Genomic DNA, 23838 nt, shown 5'->3' on the forward strand with positions numbered 1-23838 from the left:
CAACCTGGGTAGAGGCCAGGGTTTTGGGAAGCAGGATAGGTAAAGCCTTGAAACTCCCTTGGAGGACAATGAGACTAAAGCTGTGTCAGCACAGCGCCCTGAGCCTGGCTGCCTGAAGGACGATAAGGTGGGTGGGTAGGAGGGGATCATTTTTCCCCAGGATATAGAACTGGCATGGTCCAAGTGACTCTACAGATCAGGCTGTGTCTCAGACAGGACAAACTTTTCTGGGGCAGAATTCAGAAGCTAGGGAGGGATGGGTGGCAGGTGGGGATCCGTGGGCCGTTTTTTATTTGTTCTGTTGGGGATTGAAGCATATACTCATTCCGGGGTAAGTATGTGCTTGCTAACATCGCTGCTAGCCCCCCCCCCTTTTTTTTTTGTCGGTCAAAGGTCCATGCGACAAATTAGTGGGGGCAGTATAGGGTGAAGTTAAAAACAAACCCCAGAACCAGAGGTGGCCTAATTTGTCTGAGCCTTAGTTCCTAGGTCTACAAAATGAGGCCAGTGGTAACAGCATCTGCCTAATTGAGCTTTTATGAGGATTAAATAACTTAACACATGCAAAGTGCTTAAAACTGTTCACAGTGCATAGCAAGAGGCCAATAGCACCTGCTTTCTCAGTTGTTGCTTAAGGAGTGGGAGGGGTGGTGGGCAGACAGTATGCAGACAGAAAAATAGAGATCCAGGCTAAAGGGAATGAGGCAGGCAGATAGCTGAACAAGAAAAGCAGCTGTGGCAAGTAAGCACTACCAAATGAATGCCACTTCAGCAGGTTTGGAGCCATGCTGGGTGGAGGCAGCCTGAGAGAGGAACACGCCTTGCCAGCTCCAGCCACCAGGTGGCAACGGCACAGGGGTCTGCGGCTGGCTTGGCTTCCTCACCACCCATAGGGACTTGGATCAAAAAAGCCTGCCACCTGCTGGCCATGCCTAGATGTGTGTTTTTAGTCACCAGCTGCTTCTGTTCTGAGTCTGTGCCTTGACCTATCCAGAGGATGGAGGTCCAGAATGGAAAACAGGACAAGCAAAGTCTCGAAGACTCCAGGAGATCAAGGGGACTTAGCTACTGACTGGTTGGTAAGCTTGCCCTCTCTATGGCCCACCTAGCAGAACTCTCCCAAAGTCTCATTAGCACAGAGCCCTGGGCCAGGCTGACTGAAGGAAGATGAGGTAGGCAGGAGGCTGGGAAACACACCTGAGGCTTTGTTGCCTCATGCCAAGGTTCCCCAGGACAAAACACAAGGCCTCTGTGTAGTCTCCTTCCCGCACATCAGTTCTTGGGATCTCAGTGACTGTAGGAGCTGGTGCTCAAGACTCAGGGAAAGAAGGTAGAGGTGGCCACCGCTGTGTGTGGGCCCTGTGTGCTTAAAGGTGTGTAAAATGAATGAACCTTAAGGTCAGCCATGAAAGAGGAAAGCTATGGAGGGCTCCTGAATATGGGGGTGGGGAGGTGGAGGGGCACTGAGGCCTAAGGAGGGCACTTGTGGACACGAAGGCCTGGGTGGAGATAGTCGCCAGCGGTCCCCTTTTCCATTGCTCAGTTGCCTTTGAGGAAGTTTCTTCCTCATAAGGAATCAATTTAGTTCTGATTGCAAGAGTCAAGGCTACAAGACTCAGGAGCCCAGAAGCTGGGTTTGTTAGAGCCTTATCATTTCAAAAGTGCCCACCACTGTGGACTACCTCTGGAGGAGGTCAGCACTCTACCACGTATGAATCCCAACACAACGGCGCCATCTTTTAATTCTGATGCTGTTCTCAAGTCCAGCAGAGGAGCAGACAGGGAAGGACAAGCAGCTCTATGATGTGAGGTAGTCATGACTAGGAGTTCTGGTATCTTCTGGCTGAAGTGACCAGGGAAGATGAACATTACCAAAGGGCCTCTTTATTGCCTTAAGGACTCCACTGTCTTGTCAGAAATAACATTCAAGTTTAAGATAGTAACAATAGACTTAGGTCATATCATAACAGCCTCAGACACTACAGTTGACTTTGATGTAGACTGTCCGAAAACATGAAATTGCAGAAAGGCAGCCTGATTCCAAATGAATGGCAACAAGGAACTAGTCACAGCCGGATGAGCCCTAGCACCTAGTGGTCCATCCCAGCTCTCGTTACAATTACACAGAGGTTTACTTCAAAACTACGAAGATCTACTTTCAGACATACAGAAAAATACGTTTAAAAAATTCATTTTATTTAAGAAAAAAATGCAGACTGATGAGTAAGCTTCTCATTGGTTGGCCTGTGAGAAGTCACAGGAAGCAAGCCCTGCATGCCAGGTACCTGCCTGGCCTCTCCAAACAGAATCCAGCAGAGGGAACTATTCAGGAAGACCTGTCCTAGAGCCAGGGAGCCTGGCTGGTTCCATAGGCTGCTCACCTGTGAATGGCCGGTGAAGCATGGTCTGGGAAGAAGGTCAAGCTCTCTAGGGCTGGCCACAAGTGGGGATGGAAGGAGCCAAGTCATTCTGCCTGCATTTCTCATGTTTGTGAATTTCTCTACCACCAAGTGGCCTCTCCTTCTCCTTGCAGCCAAGGTGGGGGAGGGGATGGGAGGGATTTTACTCTCCTCAAGCTCAACCCACCTCACCCTCCATGGTCTCTACTTCAGAGATGAACTCTGGAGGCAACTCTGCCTCCCATCTCTGGGCAAGAATCTGCTGGAGTCAAGGACTGCTTGGAGAGTGTCCAGTCTTCAATGGCTAAGATGGTAGTGTAGTGGTTTGCTACTCAATATGTGCTTGCTGTCCTGACTTTTTTACCTGAGGAGACAGACAGGGGAACTGCTTCAGCATGCCCTTTCTCTCATGCCCATCTGGAACCCAGACAAGTTCAAGCCCCTCAGGATGGGAAAAGGTAGGCCCTCCCTCCCCTCTCTCCTCCCCCCCCCCCCACACACATAGTTCAAGGATGCTGTGCACAGCTGGAAGCCAAGCTGATGAGGGCAGAGGGACCAGTCTTACCTAGTTGGTCCAGGGACTGCAGCTTTCTTGAGGGACTGCATCCTGCCTCGAGGGGCACTGGGGGTTGGAAGATTGGTTCTCTGGGAAACAGGAGCTTGGTGGGGATTAACAAGAGATGAATCAGTGCACGGTTCAGCTGGCCTTCTCCAAAGGAAAGACTGCGTGAAAGTGTGTGCCTGCTGAACCCAGTTTTCCTGTCTGCAAGTGGGGTGGCAAAAATGACAGCATCACAGCAGGTGTCCTTCTACCTAATGTTTTCTCTTCTGGGTCTCTCTGGGGCTGGAAAGATGAATGGCTCAGAGATTAAGAACACTGGCTGCTCTTCCAGAGGTCCTGAGTTCAATTCCCAGCAACCACATGGTAACTCACAACTATCTATAATAAGATCTGGTGCCCTCTTCTGGCATGCAATCAAACATGCAGGTAGAACACTATATACACACACACATATATACATACATATATATATACACACATATATACATACATATATATGTGTGTATGTATATATATATACATACACACATATATATATAAATAATAAGGAAAGTCTTTAAAGAAAGAAAAAAAGAGAAAGACTGTCTTGGAATTTACTATTTAGACTAGGGTGACCTTGAACTCAGAAATCTGTCTGCCTATGCTTCCCAAAAGCTGGGATTAAAGGCGTGCACTATCATGCCCAGGTCTATTTTCTTTTCTTTTCTTTCTTTCTTTTTTTTGAGACATGGTTTTATATAGGTAAGGCTGGCCTTGAACTTCTGATTCTCCAGCCTCTACCTTCCAAGGAAGATTACAGATATGGCCACCATACCTGGTCTGACCATACATCCATTCTACCTTACCTCTGTGACCTGTGGCACTTGGAAGCCCTTTCCGAGTTGAGAGAGAATCTGGAGGTAGGGCACTTTTGCCAGATGGTACACTCCGGCCAGTGAGTGGCATTCGAGTGGCAGGCCTGGGGATGGCTGAGGGGACCAGTAGTTGACTGGAAGACTTGGCAGCTGCTCTCTGTAGCCGGGATGAACATTGAGAGTTGCTAGTTGAGGGCTGTGGAGCTGGGACCGGTCTGACAGGGACTGGTGGGCCTGTGCAGAGGAGAAAAGACATTTTTGGGGTGAGTCCCACCTTCTCTCTCCCATACCAGCTTCACCCACATCTTGGCTCCTGGCTCTTACTTGCTTTTGTTCGTGCACTGGGCCCAGTTTTCCGCCGGGAGGAAAGACTTGATTGTGCAAGAGGAGAGAGCGCTGAGCTTCTGGGTGCAGGGAACAGATTGCAAGTGGGCGATTCCTGAAACAGAGCAAGGAATAAAAAAAAAGGACTAAAATGGAGACAGCATGCACTCTGCTGGCTTAAGACATTAAGGAAAAGAAGTAGGAGGCAGGCCGTTGTCTGGGACCAGCGAGGAAGAGACTAGCTGCCAACACGATCTGTGGTAGGTACTTTCTCTTTTTTTTGAAGTCATTTTGTATTATATATTGTGTGTGACATACACATATATAACAACACACATGTGGAGGTCAGAAGACAGCTGGTGAGCGTCAGTTCTCATCATGTAGGTCCCAGGGTTTGAATTTACGTTCATTCGGTTTGGTAGGAAGTGCTATCACTCACTAAGCCATCTCACCAGCCTATTAGTTTTTGAAACAAGGAAGTCCTGTGGCCCCGGCTGATCTCCCACTCAGCACATAGTCCCTCAAGGATGACCTTGAACTCCTGATCTTCCAGGCTCTTCCTCCAGAGTCTTGGGATTATGTGTCTACTTACACATTTATGTTTACCACATCCATTTACATGATGCTGGGGTTCAAACCCAGGGCTTTATTTATTCTCGGCAAACACTATTCACCCTGTTCCGTCTGCAACCCAATTTGCTTAATCCCAACAGTTCCAGAGGTAGTATAACTTTCTCCCTCTAAACAGTGAGGAAGCCACTTCTACGCCTACGTTCAGTGAGTGTCTCAGGCATCTTGTCTAGGGACACACACAATTCCACTCTCCATACTCACCTTCTTTGTGCTGGGAGGCTTCTTTCCAGCTGTCACTCGAACAGCCCTGGCTGACCCCTTTTTGTCACTGTTTCGGAGTCCAGTTAGGCTGCTTGGGGATGGTGTGCTCCAAGAGCTCACAGTGGGCAGCAGATCTCGGACAGGGCTGTCCTTGAGGACAAAGGTCTCCCTCCGAGGGCTGGGCTTGCCTCTGGGGCTGGGCTTCCCAGGGCCTGCACCTGCACTCTCCTGGTCTTGCAGAGCACACTCCTCTAGCTGAGCTGCCAGGCGGTTGGCTTCATCAAGGATCTCCTCCAGCTTCTCTGGGCTGAGCGGGCCCAAACTGAACCTCACACCCTGGAGAGTGGGAGCTACTGTGTTCGGGTTACTGCGGTGAGAGAGGCCCCGTCGAAGTGGTTTCTCTGGACTCACCAATACCGTTATGTCTTCTTCCTCATGACTGAGAAAACAAATATGGCACCATGCCACACAAAAGATAGCAGAAGGCACTCCTGTAGTAGAGCCAGGGACAATCCAAACCCTGCCTTTAGGTAAGGAGATACCTGGTTCTACTGGGGCCCTGCAAGCCCTTAGCATCTCCTATTTTCTTTTTCATCCCCGCTCCCCATTTTTGGAGACAAGGTCTCAATTCTGTAGACCAGAATGATCTCAAATTCACAGTCTTCTCTGCTTCTACCTCCTCTGGTCTATCCTGGGAGGGAAGGGGTGGTCTTCACACCTGATGCATTCCATGGGCATGCCTCAACATGCCCAAGCATGTTTACCTTTCATTTACATTAACCCCTAGTTTTCACTCCATCTTCTCCCTTCTCACCAGCATCCAAGTTGTGTCCTGGAGGCCCAATTTCTCCAGAATGCTGGCATCAGAGTGCACTATACCCTGCTAAATTACCAACCCCGGCTCTAGAGGCCAATAAGTTAACACTAAAGGGTTATTGCTAAAGACGTATTGTTGGAGGAAAATAATAAATGCGATAAAGTGGCTGGTACCTGTCAGATGGGGACAGCCCTCCAAAGTCCAAGGTCTCATCCACAATGAATTTGACATCTGAGGGGATGAGAATAAATGCCAGCCATCAGTCCCTGCAACCTCTCTGGGTCGCATTCCTCCCTCCATGCTTCCTTACCTTCTTTCAAATCCTCCATGCCCAGCCAGCAGAAGCGAGGCAGCTTAGACCTGAGCAGGAAAGACAACATGCCTACCTCAGGTATCTATCATCCTGCCCTAGGCCCCCATCTAGACTCAGAGTGCATTATCTATCTGGGGTGGGGAGGCGTGATGGTGGTACAGCAAGATCCCAGGAACAGCACGTGCCCCTGAAACCAGCCCGTTATTTTCGGGAAAGGTGCAGAGCACTCGTGTCCCAATACCTAATGGACAATCTGCACAGGCTGCAGGCTGCACACTCCACCTCCCTCCTGGTTATTATCCGGGATTTTCTTCCCCCGCCTCCCGCCACCTTTCCACTTCCCGGCACCACATCCCTGCCACACCTCCGGCGCACACTCCGTTTCCACTTCCCACCCCGCCTCACCGTCCACGCAGGATGCTTTTCTTCTACAACCTCCCAGTTCCCGGGAATATGCTCCCGAGAGGCGGAGCTTCGTTCGAATTTCCTAGGCTCCACCCACTCCTGCTGTAAGCGCACAGCGATTGGCGAGCCCATAGGGGCGGGGCTGAGGCGGGAGCCGTCGGGAAGGTTGTCCGCCAAAGAAGGTTGTCGAGAGGACCTAAAGATTCCATCCGGTGGGCTTCGGAGGGACGGCGGGCGGAGCCGCAAATGCGTGCGCGTGCCCGGGAGCGCCTCCTCCTGACTGTGTGCCAGAACCTGTGCAGCGGCGACAGGGGGCGAACTGGCCAATCAATGTGGGCTTGGAGCCCCGCCTCCCCCCTCCCCACTACACCTCCGGCATTCCAGGCTCCACTAGGTCTAGTGGCTGGTTTCTTCACTTGCTTGCTGAGACCACCAATAAACTATCTCTCCAGCCCCGAGACACAAGAATTCTTCACTTAGCATAGCCCACTTCTCTGAGATATCTGATATTTCTTCTCCCTGCTTCAACCCCAAAACACCGTGTGTGGGCATCTATTTAAGAGTTTAAATAAATAATGAATTAATGAAAAAAATTATACGTCCAGGCACACAGTTTAAGTATTTGCTAAGAAGGTATTCTGTGTCAAATTCATAAATAATAGTAAAAAAGGGATTTCAGGGCAGATCTCTTTCAGTGCGGAAGGTTTACACATGATTAGAGATCTTGCTCCTGTGCGGATTTTATTTCCTTTGCCAGGATGTGTGAACTTTAATGGTGGGCCTGTGACTAATATAGCAAACAGTAGAGGCCGAGGTCTGACTGGTCCTTAAGGCGCAGCCACTGTGGAGATCCCACCACCTGTCCTAGGCCTGCTTCAGGTGGAAGGAGTCCTCTGCTGTTGAGTACACGTTGTTGCCTGGCTATGATCTGACCTCTCTTCTCCATTAATACACACACACACACACACACACACACACCATCTCTCTTTCCCCTTTATTTTCTGTTTGTTGTTTTCTCAGACAGGATCTCATGCTGGCCTTAAATTCATCATGTGGCCAAGGATGACTGTACCTCCCAAGTGTTGTGATTAAAGGCCAGTGCCACTACGCTATAGGACTATTCCCTAAGCCGACTCACCATCTTCAGGAGTTCTGTTGTGCCTGCTTGGAAAGATCACCACAGCTGGGCCTGTGGACAGTTTACTTTGCCTCAGAGAAGGAAGAGGTAGGGCCAGAAGATCGTGGGGCCCTCACCTGAGTTCAATCCACCCCTTTCAACCACTTGTACGCAATTCTGTCCTAATTGCACGTGGTTTGGGGGAGGGGCTACAGGATATAAGTGGGGAGAGGGAAGAGGAGGGCATTTCTTTAGCAGCCACGGAGAGCCATCATCTCTTGTGGACTCAGACCTTTAAGGGAGGTGTCTACTTTAAGGTCATCTGTGCTCCTGCCTGGAACCTTCAGCCACTGCTCTGCAAGTAAGCTCGCTGGCTCCTCTGGGTACACTCTGGCGGACTCCCACTGTTGTCTGTCACTGGGACCTTAGAAAAAGGGGTAGACACTGCTTTATGTCTCTCCCAGGGAAGAGCTTTTAGCAACAGCCACATTCCTGGTTCCCACCTACAATCTTAAACAGGGGTTCCATAAGGACATTAGATTTGCTCATTGTTTTCTCAGTTTTCCCAAGGCCGGAAGGTAAGTAGTAACTTTTTAGTTGGGTAAGAAGCCGATTTATGACTTAGGGTAGGAATCATCATGTGGGAGCTTAATTCTCACAGAAGTCTAGAGAAGGGCAGGAATAGACTCAGCTTCCAGTTAAAGGACAGCTCTTGGGTTTTGTGTGTGTGTGTGGGGAAACCTTTTGGATTCTTCTCAACCAATCTATATCCCTTTCCTTCTCAAAAATGTGGTGCAACCAGGCGTTGGTGGCACACACCTTTAATCCCAGCACTTGGGAGGTAGAAGCAGATGGATCTCAGTGAGTTCAAGGCCAGCCTGATCTACAAAGGAAGTTCCAGGACAGCTGAGCTGTTTCACAGAGAAACCCTTTCTCGAAAAACAAAACAAAATGTGGCCCAATGTCCACCCTCAAAAAAAATATTTTCTCTTTTAAGCCCATGTTTTCAACCCTCTGAGTTGATGAGAGAAAATGGGAAGGCCTGTAGTCAGATGCCCAGCTCTGCCATTGAGTTTGGATCATGACTTGGGCATTGGTGAACTTAACCTTCTCATTTGTAACATGAAGATGTGGTGATATCACTTCATTCAGTTCCCGATGCGAGGAAGGCTATTCCTGCGCTTGTTCTCACACACGCTCCTGTTCTTGCTTTCTCTCGCTCCCTTTAGCTATTCATTGAGGTTCTTGGGAACTCAGTGCACCACAGAGATAGAAGGCAGCTTCAGCTTCAGGTACCAATAGGGTCCTGAGAGCTGATGAGAACCCTGTCCTTTGCTGACAACTGCAGAGCTGACTCTCACTGTTACCCATCCGCGTTTCAGTCTTAGATTGGCATGATTGGATAGACTCTCCAGGGCCTCTCAGAAAGATGCTCACTAGAGCATGGCCTTCACGCTGAAGGAACCAGGGCATTTGCTAAAGTTCAGTGCTCTACCACTGAGCTACAATTACCTGTTACGTAACACTTTGGTCTCAGTTATCTAGTATGTAACAGGCCACTTCAGGAAGTAATGGTTTAGGAGCTGGGTATGCTTGAGAGATCAAAGTAAAAGAATCTTGAATTGAGGACCTTTAAAATTGTTTTATCTTTATTTTATGTGTATGTGTAATTGCCTGCATGGATATATGTGTACTGCACGTGTGCTAGTTCCTGCAGAGACCAGAAGAGGGCATTTGACCTCCTGGAACTGAAGTTACAGGTGGTTGTGAGACATTACATAGGTGCTGGGAACTGAACCCAGGTCTTCTCAAGAGCAGCCAGTGCTCCTAACTGCTCAGCCACCTCCCCAGTCCTGAGTTCTCTATGTAGAAAGGACTCAGAGGACATTTCAAGAACTGAGGATCTATATGTTTATTTCATTTAGGCCAAGTCAGCTAAGGCTCCTTGAGAACATTCTTGTCAGAATCATGCTCCTAGGAGGCCCTGTAAAGAGAGGGTGTGTTAATAGACATCACAGAAGACCACCTGAGTACATCCGTGCTGAGACGATCTCTCTTCATGGTCCCTGGGTCCAGTGCTCAAAATTCACTGCCCACAGTGCTTTGCTTTTGAGAACCCGCAGGGAGACAGAAGGGAACCAAGGATAAGAAAGATCGACACCCACACAACATGGTATTGATAGAGAAGGCGGGGAAGGAGAAAAATGTCTATAAGCCAGCTGGCAGAGAAAGCTCTCCTGAGGAGAGTGTGTGCTTTTAATGCAGCCCGTAGGGTTTTCATTTGCTATGTATCATTGATGGGCTTAAATAAATGGCTTGGGGGATCGAATTCATGCTCAGTTTTCTTCAGCCAGGAGCTGAAAGTCAGAGGGAATGTTGGGAGCTAGGTCTCTGTCCTTCTCTCATGAGCTTTTTCTTTCAACTTACCCATCAGTTTATACACATTTCCCCTGTGAATTATGGGGAATTTGAAGCAGCTGCCACATTCTAGATAATGAACCAAGTGGCCCTTTGCCAGTGATGAGTGGCTTGGAAACCACATACCCAAATGTTAAATTATTGTTGACATTTAACAAAAATGATTTTCTTCTGTTGAACAGGAAGAAATGCATAAAGTTTAAAAGAATATGGACAAGCTACTTTGTTTCTTACCCTGCTTATGATAGTGAGGTAGAAACACTTAGCAGAAGTGTCCCTACCTACAGTGTGGGTCTGTGCTGGTGGAGACTGGTCTCTTTTTGTCTTACAGTCCCCACCCAGCCCTTCCCACAGAATCCCTGATTAGGAAGAAGCTCATATTCTCCAAAGTTTGTTAGATTTCATCCCTTGACCTGAGTAGAAATGCACAGGATATGACAAAAGTAGACTTTATCTATAGCAGCTCCCTCCAAAGAGCAGATAGTGTTAGAATTAAGAAAAAAAAAAGTCACCAGGGACACATGATTGAGAGGTTCACATCCATTCCAAACTCAACAGCATTTGCCATGGAGGCATCATTTCCCTCCTTCCTTACCTTCCTTGAATTTCCTGTCTTCTTAGGGCAGCCTTAATGAGGAGCTACAAAAACAGACATTTCTCAACATTAGCATTGCAGAGATTTCTGTGGAACCTTCTCTCAGGGCATTGGGAATGGATGCCCTACTTATGCTTTGGGGGTGCCCATGATGCTAGCTGGGGAATCTATAGGAGAGATATATAAAGGCTCACTCATTCACAATTCATGCAACAAACATTTAGCTACAGCCTTCCCATGTGTCAGCAACTAGGCTGGGTACTGGGACAAACTCTCACAGAGCTTATGGTTTAATTGGAAGACAGATCTATAAATAGATAATTACAAAATAATGTGCTGGGATGACATGATCATATTTACTGTATATAGGTATGAGAATCTGAAGACTAAAGAGAGATAATAATTAAAAAATAACCCCCCCAGCAAAACCCAATAATGTGCTAGGTTTAGTGATTCCAACAAAGTAGCAGGAAAGGAGAAATGAAGATCTTAAGAGCGGAAGGGAAGGAGTGTGCAGTGCTATCTCAGCAAGTGAGAGGGGAAAGCAAAATAAAGCCAGTAAGCAAACACCGATGATGAGAATCAGTGTTCATCTTTCTCTGCCTCCTGATGTGTCCAGATGTGAGGAAGAAGTCTCAGTTCCTCCTCCTGCTACCACCCCTTCCCTATTGTGGTCGCCCCTGCCATGACAGACTATGTCCTTGAACCATGAGCCAAATAAGTCCTTTATCGAGTTGCTTCTTGTTAGGTATCTGGTCACTGCTACAGGTAACTGATACAAAGGGAGGACCTTTCCATCTCAGCTTGTATCACTCTTGAAGGGTGGAAGGAGGAGATGATTGGCACCCTAGGCACAAATTCTCCTATCTTTACCTTTAACATCCACCCGACAGTCTACGGATGCCTCCCCCAGAGCATTGATGGCCTTGCAAGTGTAGATGCCTCCATCAAAGGGACTGGGCTTGCGGATCTCCAGGGAGCAGACCCCCAGGTGACTGAGGGCTCTGTACTTGGGGTTGCCTTGGAGATCCATCTTGTTCTTTAGCCAGATGATCTTGGGCTGGAAGATAAAGATGAGATGCACAGAGCAGAGTAAGAGCCAATCGTCCTTTCTGTGCTCCATGTCTGGGACTCTGCCTACAAGGCTTATAGATGGCTTTCTACAAGTTTCCCTGCTCAGTACCTTCAACAATGGCTGGAGCGCCTTCTTGTGTTTGAATAGAGTGACTGAACCCTAGTCCACTCCAACAAATGTCCCTGACTTGGAAGAAATTGCTCAAGGAGCTATCATTTGTTATGTCTGGGCATCAAAGTCTACTTTTTAAATTTAAAAGATTTTTTTTTTTTTGAGACAGGGTCTCACTATATAACCTTTGCTGTTCTCCCTATGTAGTCTAGGCTAGGCCAGCCTTAAACTCAAGAGTTTACCTCTGCCTCTGTAGTTCTGGAACTAAAGGTATACTTACCACACCTAGCTGTTCCACTTAAAAGTGTGTGTGTGTTCACACACACACACATATCTCGGACAGTGGTGATGCATGTCTTTAATCCCAGCAGAGGCAGAGACAGATTTTTGTGAGGCTAGTCTGGTCTACAGAACTTCCAGGACAGCCAAGGCTACAGAGAGAAACCCTGTCTCAATTTTTTTTTTTTAAATAACGTGTGTGTGTGTGTGTGTGTGTGTGTGTGTGTGTGTGTGTGTGTGTGTGCATGTGTGTGTGAAGAGGCTGCACTGGTACCATAGAGATCAGAGTAAAACTTAAAGCTGTGAGTTCTTTCCACCATGTGGGTCCCAGAGATTGAACTCAGACTGTCAGGCTTGGGAGCAAGCACTTTTACCTTCTGAGCTCACTTGCCAGCTCAGGATCTCCATTTTTTTATGTACATATTGTGATCCATTCATATCCTATCCACACTGTTTGTGAGTGAGTGGTTTCTGTCCCCTCTGTTTGGGAAGTGGTTTCTAGAGTGGTTTTATTATAATTCCTCTCCAAGATGTTATCTCCACACAGTCTGACCTGCCCCTATAAGCCAAGTTACTTGGTAAAGGCTGCTACGGGTGTGGAGTCCAAAGACCAGATTGCATGCAGGGCAGCGTGCATGTGTGTAACCCTGCACAGACAAGGCATGAGGAGTAAATAAAGAGAAGCCGGTGGGACACTACTGCCAGTTAACTAGCTGTAAGTGATGTCTTTGTGCACAAGGACCCCACACTCGAAGGAAACATCATTTGCATCCATCCATCTTGGATTACAGACACCCTGACAGTTCCTAAGTAACCTGCTGTCGGGGGAGGCAGATGGTGGCACTGGTAGCAGATGTTTAGTTAGAGTGCCCTGTGACATAGTGCAGGTTAGGATGGTACAGCCGCAGGAGGCAGCTCAGGACACCCCATCCCCCAAGCTCCCCACTCACCCTGGGAGAGGCGCGCACACAGCAGAAGAGCTGGGCGTCGTAGCCAGTGATTGTAGTGCAGTCTACCAGAGGCTGGGTGAACCTGGGGGCTTCCGAGAGGTCCCGCTGGGCAAACCCCTTGGTCTTGTAAGCAGTAGCTGTGGGTACCAAGAGTTACCCTGACGTGGCATCTGAGAACCTCGTCCAGCTTCAGTTCTGGTTTTTTCTAAGTCTTCTCAGCCCGTGATCTCAGCTTCCTTACCTGCTTTCTGGATGTAGGCAAGGTCAGTTGTGACAGGAGCTGTTTCACTGAGCCCACACTGGTTCTCGGCAAAGACACGAAAGGCATAGGAGTTGCCAACGATGAGGTCAGAGACAAGGCAGCTAGTGCGGCGATAGCGCTCCAGTACCGTGAACCACAGCTGTGGGGGCCCCGGGAGATGTGATGTGTGAGACACCAAGGCTTTGGGGTTTTCTTTTCTTTCTCTTTCTTTTTGAACCTCACCCCATGTGGAGCTGCCAGAAGATCATTCTAGAACGCCTCCCTCCCTTCTCCCCAGATGGGCCTCACCCCAGACTTTCTGTCAGCCTTCTGCACCGTGTAGCCCAGGAGTGCTGCATTGCCCGTGTCTTGTGGAGGTGTCCATTCCAGAGTAGCATTGGAGCCCCAAACATCCACCAACTTAATACTCTGAGGAGGGCCTGGCTTCTCTGGAAGGGCAAAGCCATGGCAATGGGCACCGTGCAATCCGCATGTGTTGGTCTCACTTAGAGAACACCCTGGCTCCTTTCTCTGTTCAGATCCCTCCCATCACCTACCACCAGGTCAGCAACTCTCTGGGATGGCTTCTGTTCATCCCAGAGATCCTAGAGACCACCTCTCCCATTGCCCAGACTTACCAATCACCATGATATTGATGGTGGCCGTGGCCTGCAGCCCACCTATCTGCACACAGAGTTGGTAGCATCCTGAATCAGCTCGTTGGGCTTCTCTGATGAAAAGGATGGAGTCCTGCTCCCCGTTCCGCACACTCACACGACTGTGGTCCAGGGCAGAGCCATTGTGAGTCCAGGTGGTTTGAGGTTTGGGCTTGCCCTGAGTAGTGGGGGATAAGGCTTGAGCATCCTCAAGAGGCTCATATATGCACACACACACTCCTCCTGTTGCTGCAGGCTGTCTACCCCAGACCCACAGGGTATCTTGATATGGAGCTGCATTCCTTAAGGTAGCATGTGCATTCTTGCATGTGTGTGTGCGTGTGTTGGTAGACTCCTCCAGGGAAATCCCTCCTTTCATTAAGAAATAGGGAGCTTTGAGTCTTTCATGGGTACTCAGGGTAGCGAGGTAGCTGAGTAGCTGCTCAAACTCCTAAGAACTCTCTAAAAGCAAGGGTGCCCAGACCTCTGCAGACTGCAGAGCCTGGCTTAGCCTTACCTCCTCTCATGGGACATATCTGTTTAGCTAAACCCAACCCTGGGAGTGTGGAATGGTGGTGATCTGGCCTCAGACCTCCAGTACCATGGGTTCTTTTCACTCAAGGCCAGAAAGACTGTCTGAGTCCTAGTTCTGCTTCCAAGTCAAAATCCTGATCTGGTCCCAGCATGGGGCTGATGTGATCACCTGGATTGGGATTAGTAGATTCACTGTGTCCCCAACCTTCCGGATGTAAGTCTGTCTCAGGGCCCGAGGTAGCCAGATCTTGGGGTACTCTGAGTGATAAAAAGAGAATAGGAAATGGATACTTAGAGGAAGTGGGTGCTGCATCTAGTAGTACTCTGTGAGTAGTAGTCCAAGTGAACATCAGTTTAAGCCCCTATCATAGGGAATGCCCCTAGACCCTTCCATTGTGCTGGGAATCAAAGCCAGCAATCGCATCACTGTAGGGCTCTATCATTAAGCTATACACCCTCACCCTTCCCATTGTTGTGCTGGGATTTGGGGAGCAGTTGGCTGAAGGAGCCCCAGGAAAGGCTAAAGTCTCTGGAGGCCCCTGGGAGCTGGATGTGGTGGTGCCCACCTATGATCTCAGCACCTAGGAAGTGAGGCAGGATGAACAGCGTGGTGAGGCTTTGCCTCAACTGGAGAACCGTCGCCTCCCCCAAAACCTGGGCTCTGAATCTGATCCTTGTTTTGATTTGTAACTCTCAACCACCGGCTTTCCACCTATTGAGTGAGTTTTATTCCTTTCAGTCTTCACAGCTTGTCTCTGCAGTGATTTTTCGCTTGGTCCTTAATAGCATTGCTGTCAAAGTGAATCATCTCCCAGTCCAAGCCCCGTCCTCCCACAGAGGCAGTCTGGGTCCCTTCTCTTCACGGCCACCCTGCTCCCTACACTGTGTGGCATTCTTCCCATCAGTGTTGGATCACTTCAGACAGCAAACTCTGGGGAAGATTGGGGGCATTCCTTACTTGCCTTTGCTCTCCAGGCATGCTCCAGTAAGTGGTCTTTGGTTGCCTTTCAGGATGCAGGCAAGCAGTGCTCAGGGGGCTGCAGGGTTTGGAGCCTGGATGTCCTGTTCTCGGGAGGATGCTGAGAAAGTGTAGACATCCCACCTGGCTCACATGAGGGCCATCTTTTCCTCCTACCTTTCCAGGGTTGCTGTCTCCCACTTCTCAAACGCAGTCCCCTGCTGCTTCTACCTTAAGTAGAATGCCACAATGCCTCAGTTCCCAAGACTTCTTGCCAAAATTCATTCCTAGTAGCTGAAGAAATTCCACCTCTGGTGCATTCCTGTGGCATGAGTGCAGCTTGACAAGGCTTTCCAAGTTTGCTGATAGTACAAATTTCCCTGAGAGTACATTCCTGTGCATTCATCCCAACACAAGTATGTTTGCTTATAGATTGACCAGTTTAAATGCATACATGGTATAAAGCAACCCTTTAAAGGAGAGCTAAGAGAAAATAGACAGGGGTCCTACAGTGTTCTTTGTATGCCTCAATTATGATCTCAAACCACTTGTCTTTAGAACTTAATATAAATCTAGGCAGTGGTAGCACACACCTTTAATCCCAGCACTCAGGAGGCAGAGGCAGGCGGATCTCTGTGAGTTCGAGGCCAGCCTGGTCTAAAGAGTGAGTTCCAAGACAGCCAGAGCTACACAGAGAAACCCTGTCTCAAAAAACAAAGCAAACAAAGAAGTGAATATAAATACGCAATACTTGTTGACCATCTTGTTTATCTAGTTCCCTTGTTTTGCTGTTCTCCCCTGGGTTGGACCTGATTTGGTCTGTACCTTGGAAATTGTGTGCTAAGTGGACATGAGTGTTCTCAGCAGGAACAGGGCAGGCATGGCACCCAGACTGCCCAGTGACCTTGCTCTGTGTGCTCTCTGCTGCCTTTGGTGCCAGGGGCTGGGGTGGGAACAACAGAAGTGTTGTATTTGTATGATGCATTCCTTTCCTGTGGCCAACTTGGCAAGCAACCAAGGCAGACATGAATTTTAAGGAGGGAAGCAATTGAAAAGGAAGGTTAAAAAAAAAATCCTCATCTTGTTGGCCTTGGTTTCCATTGTTGGGCAAGGAAATAACCTTTCATACTTGCTAAGGAACAGGCTCCTCTGTGCCTGTGCTGTCTACAGGGTATGGGAGTTACAAAAGATCTTAGTGAGGACCCAGCAATACAGGCAACAGGAGAAGGGGAGGCTGGAAGAGACTGATGTGCTGAGCGCCAGGCTAGCTGTGGAGTTGTGCCTGGCACCTGGCCGGGACTCCAGCCTCCCTAGCTGGGATCAGATGTCCAAAGGACCCATTTTCTAAGCATAGCTCATCATCCAGTGTCTCACCCTCATCAGTGTCTCCCTAGGCCAACATGCCAGAGTCAGGGCCTGGTATGATCTCCAGCAACCCAGAGGAATCGGGGAAGGTAGGTTCAAGAACCAAGAAGGGTTGAGTTGAGGGGGTAGAAACCAGCCTTCATGCTGAGAGACACTTAACAGAGGGAACTTTACCAGGTTTCTGTTCATGACCAGGTCTGAACTTCTACTGATTGATGCAAACTAATGTCTGTTTCTACCTGGCATTTCTTTCTTCTTTTTTTAAAAAAATTAAAATTATTTTATGTGCATTGGTGTTTTGCCTGAATGTGCGTCTGTGTCTGATCTTGGAATTACAGACAGTTGTGAGCTGCCATGTGGTTGCTTGGAATTGAACCTAGGTCTTCCAGAGGAGCAGTCGGTGTTCTTAACCATTGAGCCATCTCTCCTCTATCTGGCATTTCTTATTTCTTACAGATATATCTCAGAAAATGTTTGCTTTCTTTCACCCACACTCGAGAGAGAAAGGAGCATAAGCTCAGGTGTGCAGAGCTGGGAGGATTTGCAGAGCAGACTTTGAGGTCTCAAGGGGAGCCCCCTGGGGCAGCAAGGGGACAGAGGCCACAGGAAGCCACTGTGGAGATGCTGACCCCCCTTGGAGGGCTTCTTGCTGCTCTTGGTTTATAAGGAGTCCCTGGCAAGATGACTGGATTGAAGTCACCAGGATGTCCCTGACTCTCAGGGTGAAGAGATAAAGAAACTCCCTAGGGAGAAGCCACAAATGGCCTTGAGAGCAACCGAATGCTGGTTAGTAGAGAGGGTCTGGCAGCAAGGGGTGCCCTGTCAGCATTGAGTTCTGTCACCTCCCTTATTCAACCTGGTCAGCAACCTGAGCAGTTGCTCAGGAGTGTTAACTGAGGGCTCCTTGGAAGTATCTCTCTTCACACCTCTAGTCAAGGGAGGTGTAAATTGGACTGACCTTGGGGAGGTTTCCCCACCACACCCAAGGGCTTTTCCTCCTCAGAAGTCAGGAAGCAACTGACTCACTCAGAAGCCAGCGTGCTTTAAGGCGGTCTCAGTGTTCTTAGGCCAGGGCCAATGGCTGCAGTTTGGTTTTCTCTCTTGGTATCCCTGTGGGGAAGGCATTTTGAAATTTCCTTTGGGAAACATTGACTTCTGAGCTAGGCTTCTCTCAGCATTTTCTCTACAATAGAACATAGTCTAAGTCTCAAAATTGTAGCTTATTTTGAGTCCTAAGATCTTGGCTATCTTACTATCTACCCCAATTTTAATCTGCTGAAGTTCATGCTCTTTTTTTTTTCTATCCTCATAGGAAATAATTGGCCATATCCTCTGATAATTTCCTTCCATGTGGTCAGACTGCTCTAGCACTCTCCTGAGATTGTGTGGTTCAGACATTGCTACTAACTATGGCCTGGAGAGAGGAGAAAAGAGCAGATACATTGGAGAGTGGTGTGTGTGTGTGTGTGTGTGTGTGTGTGTGTGTGTGTGTGTGTAAGTGTGTAAATTTGCAAGTGTGCACGCATACACACATAAACATATGCCTGTGTGAGTAAGTGGTTACCAAAACAAGGGCAGAAAGTTCAAAGGCAACTGTGAATTTGAAAGTAAATATTTCCAGGGATTTGAGAAGTAAGTATCTGACTCTCTTAGAGAAACATTTATTGCTACCCAAGGTGTAGCCTTAGAAACCTTTTTGGTAGAGTGTGGTTAGGAAGGATGGGTAGACCTTGGAAAAAATCTCCTTGTAAAGGACAACAGTGTCCCCTCCTTGAAGACTATGAAAGCAACATTATGAAAACCAAAAGGATAGAGAAGCAGAAATAACAGTTCTCTGTGATAGACCCTTCATCCCTTGTCTGTCTTGCTGTCATGGTTGGTGGCCTTGGCCCCTGCTCACCGCTTCTGTCTTCAACATTGCTCCACTCATAAGTCCTAGTGATGTCAATGTCTGCCCTTCCAGCCCCTGCAGATCCTCTCATACCCTGGCTCACTCTATAAAGTGAGAGTTACAGCCCCAGATATATGGAGTGAGGACATGACAGCTCCAAGGTATGGTTGAGGAGAAGGTCTTTGTTGTAGATCTGAAGAGAACAGCCAGAGGCATCTGGAAGAGTGCAGAGCAGGGCAGAGAAAGTAGTGGGCTAAACATGACTGAACCTGGCCATGAGAGGAGAGAGGAGGACTGAGAGAGAGGGGCCAAGAGAACCAAGAAAGAGCATGGCTGAATTGGCAGGGTTATATAGGAATGGGAAGCCCATGAGCTAGAGAAGTTGAGGGCAGGGCAGGGGGCTGGGTGAGAAAAGCTGAGAAGGAGCCACAGGTACTAAGAGAGCCTGGCGACCAGCAGACATGGATGTCTGATATGGTACCTCCTAGGTATGCTAATGGGAATTGCAGTTAGCCATTTGATCTTAGTTTCTTTTGGACCTGACACTTACCAATTCAATGCCCACTTCAGCCCCAGCCCCTGAAACCGCAACCTTTCCATGATCTGTAGAGTGTTGCGCTCTCTCCTCACCTCTTTAACAAAGATAGCTAGCTCCGTGACCACCAACTCTGATGTTACCTGATGGATGTCACAGTACATCTGAGCAGTGCCTGCCCCGTCAGGACAGTTTCCAGTGCTGTTGCTGTAGACTGGGCACTATAAGTCTCTCCAATGAAATGTGAGTAGAAAGGGTGGGAATTACTCCAGTGCCAGGGCTTGCTTGTAAGACTGTTCTGTGACCCTACCCCCCCACAAGTTCTATCTGTAGGCATTGATCATAGGGCTCCTCAAGTAGCAAAGCCCCTATCGGGAAAAGGCCATTGTCCCTGAATTGCTTTGGGAGAACAATCTACCTAATAGGGACATTATTTTCAGTTTGTCCTGGCAATGAGAAGCTCACACTTTTCCTGAGGTGTACTTGCTTCATCAGCTGCCTACCCCCAACTATACTGATGCCTTTCATCCTGAATGCTGTCATACGGCAATTGTGTCTCACTACTGAGACGTGTTGTCCCACCCTACACCCATCCCATATTGCCTATCACGCTCTTCCCCACCAGCCTGAGTTCAAGGTCATAACACCCAATTCCTTGCATAACCACCCAGCTCCTTCCGTGGTTTTTCGCGTCGTTACACCCTCTTGGCGGTGCCTAACCCAGTTAAATAACCCTGCCACCCACACAATGTCTGGCTATGCACAGACAAGCATGTAGGGGAAAACAATCTTTGCTGACTTGCCATCAGAGTACAATGTATACGTGTATGAAATTCTTGACAGATTAATACAGTGATGTATGTATGAGACCTGACACATTCGAAAGGGGGCATGATAGTCCTTTCCTTCCATGAATTCCCTCAGCCCCTGAAAATCCAAATGTGAAGTGTGAATAGCAGTAAGTAAATGATTCTGGTTATGTAAGCAATTAAAAAAAAACGCTGATTTGACTGGAATGATGCTGCTCCAGATGGACTTTAATTTTTTTTTTTTTTTTTTTGAGACACTGCCTCATTATGTAGAACAGGCTGGTTTTGAACTCAGATTCAAGTACTGGTATTAAAGGCTTGTACCACTGCTGTTCTTGATGATTCTGATAGTTCTATCCCACATCCACAGCGCACTCCATCTGTTGCCCGTCTTTCTTGTCAGCAGATGCTCTTCCTCGTGTCTAAGAAATACCCACTGTCTTTTCTTAACACGGTACCTCAAAAAAAATCCCTAAACCCACCACTTGGTCAAATGTCAGTTCTATTCAAAATGCTGCCCATCACCCCAGAATCAATCCATCCTTCATGGTGCTTTGGCTCAATAACTCTCTGTCCCTCAGTCCTAGCATTGCTTAACCCATAAAGTACATTCCTGCCTTAGGACCTTTGCATTTGTTCTATCTGCTGAAATAAAAAAAAAATATTTCACTTAGATATCTATTATGTTGCTGCTCAAGTCATACCCTGTTTGTAAGGCTTTGCTCATCACCCTATTGGGAACATGACATTTGCTTGCCTCTTCTCCCCAGCACTGGGACTCCTTCCCTGGGTTACTTCTGGCACCATCTGACCCACACTATCTTTTATTTGTTTTTCTCTTTTCCTTCTACTAGAATATACCTTGAAGGTGTCTTTCTAACTAGTTGTGTTTATTTTTGTGCATATAACAGGTAGGGAAGTCAATATTTGTAGGAAGAGGAAGAAAAGCACACGTAGGCAGGCTGACTACTCCTGGGTGTGAGATCGGCTCCCATGCCTAGAAGACACTGGGAGGTTCAGATGGGATGCAGGTGCACACTCGCTCGGAGTAGAGCAGCTCTGTTGAAATTAGCAGCTGACCTCTGTCTCGGGGCCCAGCTCCTCCAACTCAGGGGTGTATCCACTTCTCTAGCTTTCCTTTTAGCTCATCTCCTGGACACTACCTCTGGGCGCTGAGGATAAACAGTGATAGATCCAGCTGCGTCATCCTGTTGATTTGGCCATGTAGTTGGACTGAAGGTCCCTTATTGGTTGCTCAGTTGTAGCCTGCCCTGATTGTGCTAATGAATTTCTGCCCACTTGGCTGGCCTTGCTGTCATATGCTCTTTGCAGCACCTCTCAGACCCTGTGCCCTCTATGAAGGATACACAGGTATCCTTCAAGATTGCTGGATGGGTTTCAGAGACCCTGTCAACTTCAGGAACTTTTTTGGTTTCTCTTTCCAGGGCTTTTTTTTTTTTTTTTTTTTTTTTTTTCAGGCTTCCCGGTGTGTGTGTGTGTGTGTGTGTGTGTGTGTGTGTGTGTGTGTGTGTGTGTGTAGGGGGGGAGAGCGGGGAACAATCAAGGGGATAGGATATCGCTCAAGTTCAGCTTTCTCAATCTCCAGAGGAGACAATGAAGGCTCAGAGATGCCCTGCCTCTTCCATGGTGGCAGGATAGAGCTATGACTTGAACTTGTGTTGTCATCTTTCAAGAAGCTAGTAGATGCATATAGACTTTGCAATGTGTCAAAGGGCATCCTTCAAGCCACTCACCTCTGTGTGGAGCAGTGCACTAGCTGTGGTCCAGAGACATGAGTACACAGAGTTGCTATACAACAAGAGGATGGGGCTCCTGGCTGGATCTGGGGTTGGGGAGGGCAGGGATTGCCAGAGTGAGCTGCCCACGGTGCCCCTGAGCAGAAGGGGAAGCCTGGTTGAGATGGGTGCTCTGCCCTGCAGAGTGGAGACCAGCAGAGTCAGGGAGTCAGTGTTCTGGCTCTCCATCTCCTCTGCCCCAGTTTTCTCTTGGCCTTTTAGGGGAAGAAACTGGGTTTCTGTTCTTGTCTCATCTTAGTATGTGCACAGCAACTCTCCTACTTCTTTAATAAGATTAAACTCCAACTCTCTGCCCTTGGCAGACATTCAGGCAGCTGCTATTAGGGTCTTCTGTAAGGTAAAGAGTGGGCAGTTCTGCTTTCGGGCCCTATTTGGAGATAGAAGTTGTCATCTCTTCGTTGGAAATGTTCTCACGTTGGTTTAGCCTCTTCCAATGCAAATCAGATCACCTTGGCGACCCCTCTAACTGTCTTGCTTGGATCTTTAAAGTCATTTTGCAGAGAACTGAACCAGAGCAGTTAAATTGACTTGTCCAAGGTCACTATAGTGCTAGAGGTTACCCTGGGAAAGGAGCCTGGGACTTTGCCTGCCAGTCTAGAACTTTTTCTTTTTTTCTTCTACTTCTTCTCTTCCTGGGAGTTCATAGATTCCTTGTGTATGGTCTTCAAATCTTCTGCAAATTGAAGGGACTATAACACAGGGTGTCTGTTGGGCTAAATGTTTAGTACAGCCACAGGGCTGCTAAAGACCATCACGAAGAAGGGAAGAGCCATTTGTCATGTCCTGGGTCTGCCAACCCAGGCACAATGGAGACATACTTTCACTGGCCTCCCGGCAGTTCCCCAGGTGAGCTGGGGGAGGGGCTCAGCCAGAACAGTTGGTACTGGGTCAAAGAGCAGGATAATGGGGCTGGAACAGGCACCAAATAACCTCATGTACAAAGTGGAAATGGAGAACTTTTCCCTAAAAGACTCTACTTCCACAGAGCTCTGACTTTGAGAGGCCATGGCCAGATGAGCTAGTGTGGGATACTAGGATAGGCAGACCCTGATGCTGTCTCAGGACCACCCAGGCAGAGACCATCCAGGGTACTCAGCCTCCTCAGAGCCATGGTTTCTTCCACTAGCAATGTCTGCTATCTCGCCCCCACCCTCCCACCCCGTTCTCTTTCTAATTGGCTATTAGTCCACTGGGTCTTCCCGGGCCCTGCAACTGGTTTTGATGGTAAAAATATAACCGGATCATTGCTAGTCACCGTAAAGTGCCACAACATCCACTGACTTTCCAGCTAAAGAGCAAGCCCACAACAGAGATGTTCGAGTTAGCAAGTCACAGTTTGAGGAGGAGTGTGAGGGCTCCCAGGAATATTCCTGTATTACCCTAAGTAGCAGTTCCTTAAAGTTCTTAAAGCCTGCACACAGGGTGGGTGGACCCTTACAGTCTTTTCAGGGCAGTAGGAAGTTCTCCCTCCCACACTACTCAGCATCCCCTCCTTCCCCGATTGCCATAGGTCACCTTCAATAGCAGGCAGGAGCTGCTGAGAGGTGCTGTCTACCTCCCGGGGTCCGTCAGCATCCGCTGGGTCAGCAGCTGCTTCTACCTGCCGCTGGGAACATGAGGCCATCTCCAGTGTGGTGGCTGTCTCCATGCTGGGCTCCAGCTGAAGATTTTCTTTGTTGCTGGTGAGGGAGGGGCCGAGCACCTGCTATCTAGGCTGGTCTCCCTGGGGTCCGCAGCCACAAGCTTATGTAAGTGGGCTGGCTTTTCCCCACCCACCTACTCCCACTGAAGGGTGAAGTAGGGGCCAGGGGAAGAGGATCAGAGAACAGCCCAGAATAGCCACAGGAGGGGGGCTGAGGTGGCCCTGTTATCTTGGGAGTGAGATGACACCCCTACAGCATTAGGAGGGGAGAGCTTGAGCACCGAGTATATGAGAGGGACTTTGGTGGGAGGCCTGAGTGATCCCTTCTGCGCCTGAC

The 23838-nt window shown here is 48.5% G+C and overlaps 2 protein-coding genes across 2 annotated transcripts; both read right to left on the reverse strand.

Annotated features, from left to right (window-relative positions):
• Positions 1-2960: 2960 nt before the first annotated feature.
• On the reverse strand, positions 2961-6219 carry Psrc1 (proline and serine rich coiled-coil 1). The gene is given in 5 exon segments (XM_051177722.1): positions 2961-3058; positions 3807-4254; positions 4974-5412; positions 5964-6021; positions 6101-6219. Coding segments are annotated over 5 exon segments (1113 nt in total). The 5' UTR covers positions 6171-6219.
• A 4418-nt stretch (positions 6220-10637) lies between these two features.
• Positions 10638-23584, reverse strand: Mybphl (myosin binding protein H like). Its single transcript, XM_051177781.1, has 8 exons — positions 23375-23584; positions 14654-14742; positions 13933-14128; positions 13604-13743; positions 13295-13454; positions 13054-13190; positions 11512-11698; positions 10638-10682 (listed from the first exon to the last, which is right to left on the reverse strand). Exons 1-8 carry the CDS (start codon positions 23505-23507, stop codon positions 10672-10674), a joined length of 1053 nt encoding a protein of 350 aa, XP_051033738.1. The 5' UTR covers positions 23508-23584; the 3' UTR covers positions 10638-10671.
• Between the last annotated feature and the right edge of the window lie 254 nt (positions 23585-23838).

The sequence above is a fragment of the Phodopus roborovskii genome, unplaced genomic scaffold (genome assembly GCF_943737965.1).
Source record: "Phodopus roborovskii unplaced genomic scaffold, PHOROB, whole genome shotgun sequence".
Taxonomy (NCBI): Eukaryota; Metazoa; Chordata; class Mammalia; order Rodentia; family Cricetidae; genus Phodopus; species Phodopus roborovskii.

Excerpts from the sequence above, each read along its gene's own strand:
- Mybphl (XM_051177781.1), bottom strand. The coding sequence starts at position 23,507 with ATGGAGACAGCCACCACACTGGAGATGGCCTCATGTTCCCAGCGGCAG. Across the intron at positions 13,744-13,932 it reads CATCAATATCATGGTGATTG|AGAAGCCAGGCCCTCCTCAG; the intron begins GTAAGTCTGGGC and ends TTGCCCTTCCAG. Across the intron at positions 13,191-13,294 it reads TGCCTACATCCAGAAAGCAG|CTACTGCTTACAAGACCAAG; the intron begins GTAAGGAAGCTG and ends TGGTACCCACAG.